This window comes from Candoia aspera, chromosome 1 (assembly GCF_035149785.1).
Source record: "Candoia aspera isolate rCanAsp1 chromosome 1, rCanAsp1.hap2, whole genome shotgun sequence".
NCBI lineage: Eukaryota > Metazoa > Chordata > Lepidosauria > Squamata > Boidae > Candoia > Candoia aspera.
Genome location: NC_086153.1, coordinates 18,917,232 through 18,929,872, shown reverse-complemented (window position 1 = coordinate 18,929,872; position 12,641 = coordinate 18,917,232). Strand labels below are relative to the sequence as shown.

The 12,641-nt window shown below is 46.9% G+C and overlaps 1 protein-coding gene across 1 annotated transcript in view; it reads right to left on the bottom strand.

Annotated features, from left to right (window-relative positions):
- The window catches only part of TYW1B (tRNA-yW synthesizing protein 1 homolog B), a 29,860-nt gene that overhangs the window by 14,794 nt on the left and 2,425 nt on the right, over positions 1–12,641 (bottom strand). Inside the window, exons 3-6 of the mRNA XM_063298721.1 lie at positions 11,793–11,927; positions 4,374–4,475; positions 2,652–2,846; positions 524–799 (exon numbers count right to left, since the gene is read on the bottom strand). Coding sequence (XP_063154791.1) covers positions 524–799; positions 2,652–2,846; positions 4,374–4,475; positions 11,793–11,927 — 708 coding nt within the window. The remainder of the gene's footprint in view (positions 1–523; positions 800–2,651; positions 2,847–4,373; positions 4,476–11,792; positions 11,928–12,641) is intronic.

Here is a 12,641-nt window from a genome sequence, read left to right as displayed (position 1 = left end):
AGCAAACGATCAGCATGACTGGGCAGCGCAACAATAGAGAGTCTAGCAATGGAAGAAACTGTTGACTGCGGGGCAGGAGCAAAGACATGGAGAGAGACTGAAGGATGGTGGAGAGAACAGGAAGAACATCAGCTATCAGCTGTTAGGGACGCTTTCAGCTGGATTCCTGTACTGAGCAGGACTGGAATCAACGCCAAAATGATCCCTTCCTTCTTTAGGAGGTTTGATTCTAGGACAGTAAGGAACAGGAAAGAAGAAGAAATGGAAATATTGGAACAAGTAGATGAAGAAGATAGAAGCTGGAATATAAAGGAAATGGAGGAAGCATGAAGAGCAAAAAAAGAAAAACGAAAAGGTGGGGAAAATTCTCAAACAGAGCTATGGGACCACGTGGGCTGCCCGAGAGAAGGGCAAAAAAAAAAAAAGATCTGAGATTGTTCCGTAATACATACAGATGAAGTTCAGCACAAAAGAGAAACAACATAGCCAAAATCGTAGAGTTCCATCAGTCCTTTCCACTTACTTCTTTCTCCTCCTGCTTTGAGGTCTCTTGCCCTTTTGCTTCTTGGCTCACTTTTGGTTTGGATCTACATCGCCCTTTCTTGCATCTCCCACTACAGGCCTTCTGGTCCCCCATGCCAAGAGCTTGAAGCCTTGTGAGCAACTTGGCCTTCCAAGCCTCAAAATCAGCCTCAATGCTTCCATTATGGCTCTTCACCACATTGCTGTCCCCTCGGGCACACGACAGAATGCGTCGAGCACCCAGCATCCACAGCCACTTGTCAACGTTCCGGCTCACCTGCAGAAGAAGCAAGAGGCAGACAGGCAACACCTAGATCGTAAAAGGCAAATGGTGCTAGGTATTCGTATTGGGCACATTTGAAAGGTTCCAAGTTCAATGGGCCTGACAGTTGAAGGACTCTGTCCCACTTAGGTGCCCTCCAGAAGTGCTGGATTTCATTATGGGAAATGAAGGCCATCACATCTAGTTTGGAAATACTAGTGCAAATGGTCTCAAATCACAGGATGGGAAAGACAGATCTGCTTGTGATCTTGGAGGGCAACTGCTACTCAAAATATGGTCAGGGTTCCCTTCGCCTGCAGACCATGCCCTCCACGTATCACAAAGGGAGATTTTGTAAGCTCCCTGTCGAGCAACATCTCTGTCCTTGTGGTGTTGGTCAAGTGGAGGACGTTATCCATTATGTCCTCCACTGCTCCGCTTACAATGAGATTGGGGCCAAGTTATTAATGGCAGATGAACACAAGGGTTCTGACCTTGAAAAACTGATCTATCTTCGTGCGGCTGTGTTTCCAACTGTGAGCAACCAAGTTGCTACTTTTGCTCTCCCTCATTTACACATAGGAAGAAACACTTAAGCTCTTAGCTGTAGCTGGGGAATTCTGGGAGTTGAAGTCCAGCCATCTTAAAGCTGCCAAGTTTGAAAAACACTGGGCTAGAAACTGTTCTTTAAAGGGAAAATAACATTCACGCTCTACTACTGCATTTCATGTCTTTCCACTGGTTCCATGTAACCAATATTCTTCATCACAGGTGCACAAAATGGTATTTATCACTTGTTGAAAAGGAGCTGGAAGTTATTTGAAATATTTAGGCTACATCAATTCTGAGGGATGGATATCTGACAATTTTTCAAGACTGCGGGTGGCGAGGGGGTAGTTTCCACACTGGCAGGTAGTTAGGCTGCCACCACCAGCTGCTTTCAGGGAAGAGAGGCTTCCCCTCAACTTGGTCCTGGAAGAGGCAGCACAGGATTCCCTCTTCTCCAGGATTAACCTTGTAATAAACAGCTCCGCTTTTCCCTTTTTTAACCCATCTTACTAGGCCCAAGCAGTTTTGGAGTGTGTGGTGCTAGATTACAAACATCACACTGGAGGAATTAAGCAAAGAAGAATGTTTGTTTTAATAAAAGCAATAAAGTAAAGATTTGAGGGACTCATTTACCCCAACAACCAAGCCAAAGCCAGGGCTCAGTTACTACAGATGGTCTGAGCAATCAAGAGATTCAGAAAATTGGAGCGGATGTGAAAATGTGCAAAATTGAGCAAACAACCGTGAACAGAAATAAAAAACTCTCACACAACTAAATAAATGCTCCCTACCTACTTTACCCCACTGTTTCCATTTCTCCCAGAACTTTGGGATGTTGGGGCAGAATTCTTCAGCCCAGCTGCAGGACATTTCTTTTGCTAAGATACCTGCTTCCCATATGGCCTCACTAAGGGCAAAGAAACTTGCTCTCCCCCTAAATCTCCCCCCCAATTAGAAAGGACAGTGGCTGTCAGAGTATGTAATCCTTCCATGTAGCCAGTGAGCTGCTCAAAATTAAGGGACTTAATCACCACCAAGACTTTGAAGGATTTCGGAAAAAATGAATGACTTGTAACCACAAATTGATCAACACTGATTAAAATACCTGCCCCAAAGTTGGAATACCCTAACATTGTAGGGTATTGCCTATAGATTTGTCTTCCATGAAGAATTTCAGGAAAACATGAGTTAAGAATACAATGAAGATCCTTTGAGGACTGAAACTCCTTTGTTAAACAAAAGGGTTACATCTCAGTCTCCAGTCATCTATCAGTAACCTGCCCAGAAGTTTAAAAACAAAAATGAAAGCAGTACTCACAGCGTTGAAGTGGTCAGCATACAATGAATTTCCCAAACCAAAGACAGCGTATCGCAGGCCCTTCAGATATGCTTTGCCAACTCTGAAGTCATTGGCTGCCTCTTCCAACCACTTGCAGAACCATGCGGCATTCTCCGTTGGTTTGCCATCAGTGTAAGTGGCAACCAAGAACACGCAAATATTCTGGCTGCTTATCTGAACAAATCCCCAAAGGAAAACAGTTTTTTTGTCTAAGTCACCACATTTAAAGCAACCACTGTTCATAGTAAAAAAAAACAAACCAAAATTCCATTCCAAGTAACTCAACTTTGAAGAGATGGCCCTACCATTAGATGAAGGGAATCAGCCTTCTCAAGCAGCAGATTCTGCATGCCACTAAAGGATACGAAACTATTTACTGTTTAATGTATTATTAGTATGACAGTTATTATCCAAAGGAGGAGTTTTGTGGGATTTTTCTTTTCCTCAAGTGTCCCCAGGTAACTTCATTATTTTGGGGCATTATTCTCTTTGACTGGGGAGAGAGCATCCTGGAGAAGGTCTATCTATCAGGTTGCTAAGAGTCGACACTAACTTGATAGCACATAATCAAACAATTAAAATGTTGTGTTTTGTGGTTAACTACTAGGAGATTGATCTACCTGCCTACCTACCTACTCAAGCTCATCACCTGAAATCAGCCAGACTTTAAGCATCTTACAGAATTTACATAGTAAAAACAGAATACAAAATCAGAATAAAATTAACTAAAACAGCAACTAGAGATAAAAGCCTAAATTTATAGAATGATGGAAAATGGCACCACTGTATACAGTTAATCCAAAAAGGCCCTCTAGAAGAGCTATGTTTTCATCTGCATCCAGAAGACCATGAGGGTGGAGGTAACCTTTGCTTCAGGGGCCAAGCTATACCAAAGGAAGGGAACTGCTACAGAAAATGCCCACTGTTGCTCACCACCACTATACCTCTTGGGAGGTGGGGACCCTTGGCAGGTGTCATGTTCATCGTTCCAATGGCAATCATTACAGCAGGCCTCCATTCACATCCGGGTAGGATGGGCAAAAACTAATGTGGAAAGACAGTCCCCAAGCCCTGAGCCATACATGGCTTTAGTGACCAGCACCTTAAACTGCACTTGGAAATCCACTGGTAATGGTACAGCTCCCACAGCAGAGGTACAATGTAGCAGCAGTGCAACTGAACGTGTGTGCTGATGCCTTCCAGACCACATGAGGTTTTGGTGCAATTTCAAGGCAGCCTCACATACAACAAATTACAGTAATCTAAAGAAAGACTGAGAGCCAGTTTGCTATATTGGTTAAAAGTACTGGGCTAAAAACCAAGAGACTCAGAGTTCTAATTCTGCCTTAGGCACAAAGCCAGCTGGGTGAACTTGGGCCAGTCACTTTCTTTCAACCCTAGGAAGAAGGCAATGGCAAACCACTTCTCAAAATGTTGCCAAGAAAACTGCATGGACTTGCTCAGGCACTTGCCAGGAGTCAAGTTTGACTCGAAGACACCAAAACAAACAAAAAAGAAATTATAAAGGCATAAACAACCATCCTCAGTGCACTCAGTTCCAGGCAAGACCTCAGCTGGTGCACCACCCACAGTTGTGCAAAAGCTCTCCTGGCCACAGTTTTTACTTGCTCTTCAAGCAGAAGTCATGAGTCCATGAGCCCCCCCAGATGGCATTCCAACCAGAAGAGATAAAGTACACACCTCGTCTATGAGAGAGTCATCTGGATCATAATCTTGCATGTCAATAGTTTCTGATCGTAAATTAATGGATGCAACAGCTTCAGTAAGTATCAGTGCAAACCGCTGGAGAGAAAGGAAAAAAAAATCAGCCAAGATCTATTTCATACAAGGAAACTAGACTAGGTTGTCCCTGAAGGAGAAATTGTTTCTGTAATGTTTGCCTATTCTAAAACACACTCAGGCTCACAAGCAATAGCTTGAATCAAATCTGGTTTATTTAAGAATAGTGTGCAAGTACAAAGAAAGCTGAGAATGAGCAGAAGCGCGCCAAATACAAACTAAAAACCCTTGGTGCGAATGTAAGCCCTCCCCCCGTACAACCGTTTCAAGTTCCCCATCCCAGGTGCCCCTAACGAGTTCTGCTAATCAACGGGTAAAAAGACCTTGAACACAAACGATAACCCAAACACACTCCATCCTCAAAAAACAGATAGACAGCCTGGTACAAGGTCTCCCAGCAGCTCCCTCCCAACTGGAACGCGCGTCAGCACCACGGCATGCGAAACGTTACGATGTAAATCAAACATTGCAACGGTGAACATGACATACCGCCCCCCCAAAAGAAAGCAAAGCAAAATTAATAATGGTGAAAGGCACGGTCAAGCTGCAGGCTTGAAAGGATAAGCAAGGTGAAAGCGGCGAACTAAAGCAGGAGCATTGATGTGTCGAGCGGGCACCCACTCATGGTGGGGGAAGTGCTTCCAGCGAACTAGGCACTGCAGGGAGTTGCGAAGTTTGCGGGAGTCGATGACCTCTTTGATTTCAAAATGTTGCTGGCCATCAATCATGATCGGCGGAGGTGGAGGAGGTTGGGGATGCCAGTGAGCGGAGGAACGAGCCGGTTTGAGCAAGCTGCAATGGAAAACAGGGTGCAAATGTCGTAAATTGTGAGGCAACTCTAGTTTGACAGTAACAGGATTGATAAGAGCCACAATGGGGAATGGCCCGATGAACTTGGGGGCAAGCTTCTTGGAAGGCTGAGGGGATTTGATGAACTTCGTGGAGAGGTAAACTAGATCCCCAACCTTAAAGGCGTGCTGGGGAGAATGGCGTTTATCAGCGTGACGTTTGTAGGAAGCCTGGGCATCGTCCAGAGCCTGCCGAATGATCGGCCAGGAGTCAGCCAGCTGTGCAGCCCAATCATAAGCTGAGCAGGGGTTAGACGGGGGTTGAGGCAATTCAGGAATGGGAACAAAGTCCTGGCCGAAAACAACCCGAAAAGGGGTTTGCCCAGTGCTCTGGTGAACGGAGTTGTTGTAGGCAACTTCTGCAAAGGGCAGAAGTTCGACCCAATTGTCCTGATGGTAGTTGGTGTAGGAGCAGAGAAATTGCTCCAGGGTGGAGTTAAGAATCTCAGTAGATCCGTCCGTCTCCGGATGCAACACCGTTGACAATGCCTGTTCGGTGCCAATGAGTTTTAAAAAAGCCCGCCAAAATTGGGAGGTAAACTGTGTTCCACGGTCGGTCACCAAACGGGAGGGGCAGCCGTGGAGATGGTAGATGTGGCATAAAAAGAGGCGAGCCAGCTGCTGAGCAGACGGCAAGGAGGCACATGGAATAAAATGAGCTTGTTTGGAGAAAAAGTCCTTGACCACCCAAATGACAGTTTTCTTTTGACTGGGGGGGAGGTCAATGATAAAATCCATAGAGATCTCAGCCCAGGGACAAGATGGGTTAGCAACGAGATGGGTTGGAGAAGACCTTGTGGTTTTCCCACTTTTCGTTTGGACATGGCACAGACAGGGCAAGAGGCAACACAGACTTTGACATCCCGCCATAACGAGGGCCACCAAAATTGGCGGCGCACCAAATGCAGGGTTTTGACAAACCCAAAATGGCCCGCCAATCTATCATCATGGGATCGTTGTAACACTGAAGCTCGTAAAGTTTCAGGAACATAAAGGCGGTGGCCAAGCCATGCGAGATCATCCTTAAAGCATACTTGTCTCGATTAGCTAGCAACCAAGTGTCAGATTTCACTGCTTGCAGAAAATCTGATTGTAATTGACAAGGGAGCGGCTGCCTGCTGGGTGGGGTTGGGGTGGTGCTCTGTGCGGGCGGAGCACGGGTTTGGCTTCGGGTGACCGCAGCCAGTCCCAGTTGTGGTGAAGAGAGAATGGTGCCAATTACTTGAGGGGTGTGGTCAAAGTCTTGTGGCAAGCAGGACAAAGCGTCCGCGAGGAAGTTTTTCTTGCCGGGTATGAACTTCAGTTGGAAGTTAAACCGACTGAAAAATTGAGCCCAGCGAATTTGTTTGGGGCTCAGGAGGCGGGGGGTGCGGAGAGCCTCCAAATTTCTGTGGTCTGTCCAAACCTTGAATGGGTAGGCAGCCCCCTCAAGGAGGTGGCACCAAGTTTCTAAAGCAGCTTTGACAGCAAAAGCCTCCTTTTCCCAAACATGCCACTGGCGTTCAGTCTCAGAAAATTTCCTGGACAGATAAGCGCAGGGTTTTAGGATGTCGTCAGAGTCCTTTTGCAACAGTATAGCCCCAATAGAAAAGTCAGAGGTGTCTACTTGGACAACAAAGGGGCGTTCAGGATCAGGGTGCCTCAGAATGGGTTCCGCAGTAAAGAAGGTCTTTAGTTTCTCAAATGCAGCTTGGCATTCTGGAGTCCAATTCAATACTGCCCCGGGGTGCTTTATCTTACGTGTTTCCCCCAACCCTTTCGTGCGAAGCAGGTCGGTAAGGGGCAAGGTAATTTCAGCAAACCCCTGAATGAACTGGCGGTAATAGTTGCTGAACCCCAAAAAACTTTGCAGCTGGCATCGGGTGCGAGGGCGTTCCCAATTTAAGATGGCTCTAATTTTTTCAGGGTCCATCTCGATCTCCTTGTCAGAGACCCGATAGCCCAAATAGTCTAGTTGGGTTTTGTGAAATTCACATTTGGACAGCTTGGCATACAATTTGGCTGCCCTTGGTTTTTCTAATACCTGCCTAAGAAGGTGTTCATGCTCCTCTTCGGTTTCAGAGTAAATCAGTACATCGTCCAAATAGACTAAGACCCCCTTAAATAAGTGATCACGTAACACTTCATTAATTAGTTGCATGAAAACTTCAGGCACGCCGGCTAAGCCGAATGGGAGGACTTTGTACTGGAAGGAGCCCAATGGGCAATTAAAAGAGGCTTTCCACTCGTCTCCAGCCCGTATGCGTATGTGAAAGTAGGCTTCACGGAGGTCGAGTTTAGAGAAAATTTTCCCTTTTGACAGGTGGGCTAACATGTCTTTCATTAGAGGCAGAGGATATTTGTTACATAGGGAGACTGAATTTAACCCCCGATAGTCCGTACAGAGTCTGAGGGTGCCGCCTTTCTTTTCCCGAAATAGGACAGGCGCGCCCACTGGGGAATTGGCAGTTTCAATGAATCCTCGTGCCAGGTTTTTGTCAATGAACTCACGCAATGCCTCTAGTTCTTTTTTGGTCATTGGGTAAATTTTCGGTTTAGGCAGCTGCGTGTTGGGGAGCAACTCAATTGCACAGTCAGTTTTACAATAGGGTGGTAGCTGGTCTGCCTCCATTTCCCCAAAAACATCTGTAAAGTCTTGGTAGTGGTCCGGCAGCCCTTCGAGCTGCGGTGAAATGGGGCACGGCGCTGCAATTGCAGCCCTGGCTCCCCCCCCCCCCACTTAAGGGTCTCCCCACTGGAGGGGCTTGGTAAAACCCATCGCTAAAAGTAAGGGTTCGGTGTTGCCAGTTTATGTAGGGGTTTCGCCAAGTTAGCCAAGGGATCCCTAGAATTACCATGGGATCGCCCACAGGGGCAATGATTAATTTTAAAGCCTCTTTGTGGCTGCCCATTTGCATTGCTACAGTCCCCGTAAAATGCGTTGCTGGACCCCCTCCCGCTGTTGAGCCGTCTAGCTGGGTAAAGAGTAAAGACTGCAGGAGAGGGAAACTGGGCAGGTCTAGGGCAGTCACTAGATCCAGGTGGATGAGGCATCTCGAACACCCAGAGTCAACCAGAGCCCAAACTTCTCTGGTTCGGGTGTGGGAGCCCAGCTTCACTTTCACTGCCAGGGTGGAGCAATCAGCACTCACCATAGCGCCCTCACACCCATCTTCCTCCACCTGCCCCAGGGCGCTGTTCAGGGCAGGTGGCTGGCGTTTCCCGCCGGCTCTTTTGCATCTTCTTCAACCTCTGCATAGAGATACAGGGCTTCCTCCAGATCAATGGTGCCTTTGGCTGCGGTCGTCCGGCGTGACGGCTGGGGCAATTTAGCCGGGGCTTTCGTTGTCCGCTCTCCGGACTTGAGCTTCGGGCCCTCAGCGGCTCAATGGCCTCCCTTCCCACAACGGAGGCACTGCCCTCGCGCATAGCGGCACTCCTTCTCGTCTCCAGCTCGGTGGGGCAGCTGTTGCTCCACTCCGGGGTCCCCGCAATAGGGTTGATGTCTTCTCGGTTCGACGGGTCTGCATGTAGGTGCACTGAGCATGCTCAGCTTTTCCAGCCAGGCAGATCCACTCGTACAGTGACTCCGGATCATCTCTGCCCAGCGCCTACCTGAGGACATCTCGGTTGAGTCCTTCTTTGAATCTCTCGATGAGTGTTGATTGGGACCAGTTGGGAACCTTGCCCGCCAAAGCTTTGAATTCAAGGGCATAATCAGCTACCGACCTGGGTCCTTGGGTGAGTTCCTTGAGCGCCTCCTTAGCCCTGGCTTTGGCTAGGGGGTCTTCAAAGAACAGCTTCAAAGCAAACATGAAGTCGTCGAACGACCCGAGCTCAGGAGTGTCCGCTTCAGTCAGTTGGACATACCAGTCCGCTGCTCTGCCCTTCAGCTTAGGGGTGTTGGCTGATATCTTAGCCTCTTCAGAGGTGAAGCACAACCCGTATTGCTTCATGTAGTTTTTCGCGTTGGTCATGAAAAAGGAAAGTTTGGTGGGGTCTCCATCAAATTTGACAGCAAAGTCTTTTGCCACCTTCCCGGCTGGAGGGGACCCAGTTGCGGGTTGAGCTGTAGGGGCCCAGGACACCCCAGTGGACCCTCTCCATGGTGAGGCTCCATCGCAATGTCTCCTCTGGCCCCACACCAGCTGCAGTCCACTAGGAGGAGGGGAGGAGGGCTGTGGAGAGCGAGGACTCTCGTCGTGGCTTCCCTGATCACCCAGCGCAATTGAGAGGGTTTCCAGCAGGTCTTCCATCGACTTCACCTTCGCCTCCAACCTCCTCACCCTCTCGGGGGTCAGTGATCCTTCCCCTCGTCGGGTGTCCAGTCGTTTCTCTGGGGCCACTTTGGTCGACTCTCCCTCAGGAGTCAAGGGGAACCGATACTTCCAGGAAGTCCCAGCCGCCTCTTCCTTGGGTTCACCCTCATCGCTGGATCCCCCCAGCTCAGGGCTTGAGCTGGAGCCCCTCTGGTAGAACAAAAGGTCGGGGGGAATGGGGCTCTTCGGTGCTGGACCGGCTTGCGGTTCCAGCCCCTCGGATGTTGGTCTTGATTTGGTCATCGCTAACTAATTTCCACACAAGGAATAGCCTTGGAAGGAGTTAACGGGAATTACAAAGATTCTCAGCTTTATGTAATGTTTGCCTATTCTAAAACACACTCAGGCTCACAAGCAATAGCTTGAATCAAATCTGGTTTATTTAAGAATAGTGTGCAAGTACAAAGAAAGCTGAGAATGAGCAGAAGCACGCCAAATACAAACTAAAAACCCTTGGTGCGAATGTAAGCCCTCCCCCCATACAACCATTTCAAGTTCCCCATCCCAGGTGCCCCTAACGAGTTCTGCTAATCAACGGGTAAAAAGACCTTGAACACAAACGATAACCCAAACACATTCCATCCTCAAAAAACAGATAGACAGCCTGGTACAAGGTCTCCCAGCAGCTCCCTCCCAACTGGAACGCACGTCAGCACCATGGCATGCGAAATGTTACAATGTAAATCAAACATTGCAACGGTGAACATGACAGTTTCAGTTGTATCCCTTGCAATTTTTCAGGGATTCTTGGGTTGCAACGCAGGGAGATTCTAGGGCTTAGCACTGAAACAACAGCTTAGTCTCACACATAATCCCCACCACTATTGAAGGACTGCAGACATCAGGACAAACCCAGGGGACAGAGACCTTAGAAGCTGCTGCCAGTATCACAGTGGAAAGCACTGAAGTGGACAGACCAACGTTTCCATTGTTATCCTAACTTCTGCAGCCCTAAGAATATTGTAGACAACCCCTAGCAACTCTTGTGAATGGAAGATGGCCCTATATCTAAATTAACGTATCTAGACTGGAAGGAAAAAAAACCCCACTCTGAATTGGACTGAGAAGGACTTGGAGTGGAAGCTTATAAAAGCAGAGATGGGCAACCTGCCACATACAACTTTCTGAACCTTTGGGGGCAGCTCCTTCTGATCAAAAATCAGCAGCAAGGTTTCCAAGCATTCTGAAGTGAAAAAATTCTAACACCACAGTGTATCCTCTAAAACGCTGTTTCTCAACCTTGGCCGCTTTAAGCTGTGTGGACTTCGAATCCCAGAATTCCCCAGTCAGCATGGCTGGCTGGGGAATTCTGGGAGTCGAAGTCCACACATCTTAAAGTGGCCATGGTTGAGAAACACCACTCTAAAAATAGGCTTACCACAATGAAAACAAAACACCAACCTCCCCACAACCCACAAACACCCCCCAAAGATCCCACTCCTCTCAGTGAGCAGCCACACACACTTTGCTTCATCAGCTCTCATAAGAGTTGCCCTCTTGTTCTTGCTATAAGGAGACACAAATGGAGTTCCCCAACAGGACCTTGATAACTGTACACCACCATGTTGGCTACTCTGATGCAGCACAATTGCTCCCAATGGCCAAAAAAGGGCACTTAATTTTATTCCCCAACCACAACCCCTGTGAGCTTGGACCAAGAAAAAGTCATTGGCTGAAAATTACCCGGAGAGCTCCATGATTGAATGAGGATTTGAACTTTGATCTCTCTACTGCAGGTCTAACACCTGAAATGCTACATACACAGGCTACATGACACTTGCAATGTCCAGGCAGGAATCATGGGATGTAGCAGCCAAGAAGCCTCTAATTTTGATCCAGTTGTTGAGTAGAAGTACTCACCACTTTAGGAAAGACTGGACAGCACTCAAATTGCCCTTCTTATATCTCTTCTCCACCATCACTGCCACTTCACTATTCCCCCAAATAAACTCAAATTACTTCATAATACTTCACTACAAGTAACAAATTTTCAGGGCTCAATTAGGGCAAGATTCGGTAAGACCAGCCACAAAGGGCCAAGCTTGGAAGTTAAGAATTAACCAAAAACCATCTTGGAGTGTGTTTTTTCCCCCTGAAAATGAACAACCACCTCTATTCAACTAAAGGAGAAAAAAGACATGGCTGCAAGATGAGTTAATTCATGCAATATTTACCTTTGCTGTTCCAGTTTGGGAACCATAGAACACCTTCACTCCAGCCACATGGACTCTGTCAAGGCTTGTATCTTGCTGTTCTTTTTCAGCAGCTGTAGTTTTAGGAAAGCTTAATTTTGCAAGGCGATTTTTGTTCTGCAAAGGAAGTGTTTAAGCAACAGAGTCCCAGAATTAAACTTAGTCTTTCTTTTCCTGCTGCCATTAAATAGTCACTTAACCCCTCAGCGAGGACACTGTACGAGAGAAAGACAGTTTTGTCTAAGCAAAAGTACACATCCTGTACCTGAACAAGAGGAATTAAGCAGACAGGCAGGAAATATCATCAACTGATACTGAGAGGACAACTCATCAACTTGTCATTTTTGAACAATCACTCCCAGGCACTGTTTAGAACATTTGTATTTTTATTTGTATTTGTATTGCACTCCTAGCTGCTATGGTTGCCAATAATGTCATGCCATTCCAGATGTACTATGTATCAGGTATTTACCATATAGATGCTATTCTATAGATAGAGTTCATTTCCCTGGAAAAAACAATAAAGTACAACTACATTTGTGTAGTTTGCCTCACAGTGTTTAATTTCTGAATAAACCTGCACAACAAGACAGTACTGCAGTTCTGGTGGAAAGGATTTGCCTCCTTTGGGATTTATTGGGGTACATTTTTTGCCACTGAATGTTCTGATAACATTCAGTGGCAAAGAGATGCAAAAATTCAAAATGTAAGAGATGGTACTGTACAAATATTTTGAAGATTAATAAAGAACATATGTGAACAGAAGGGAGTTAAAGGGAATGGCGAATGATCCTAAAAAGAGGAAACTCAAGCTCAACCGAGTCACTCAAC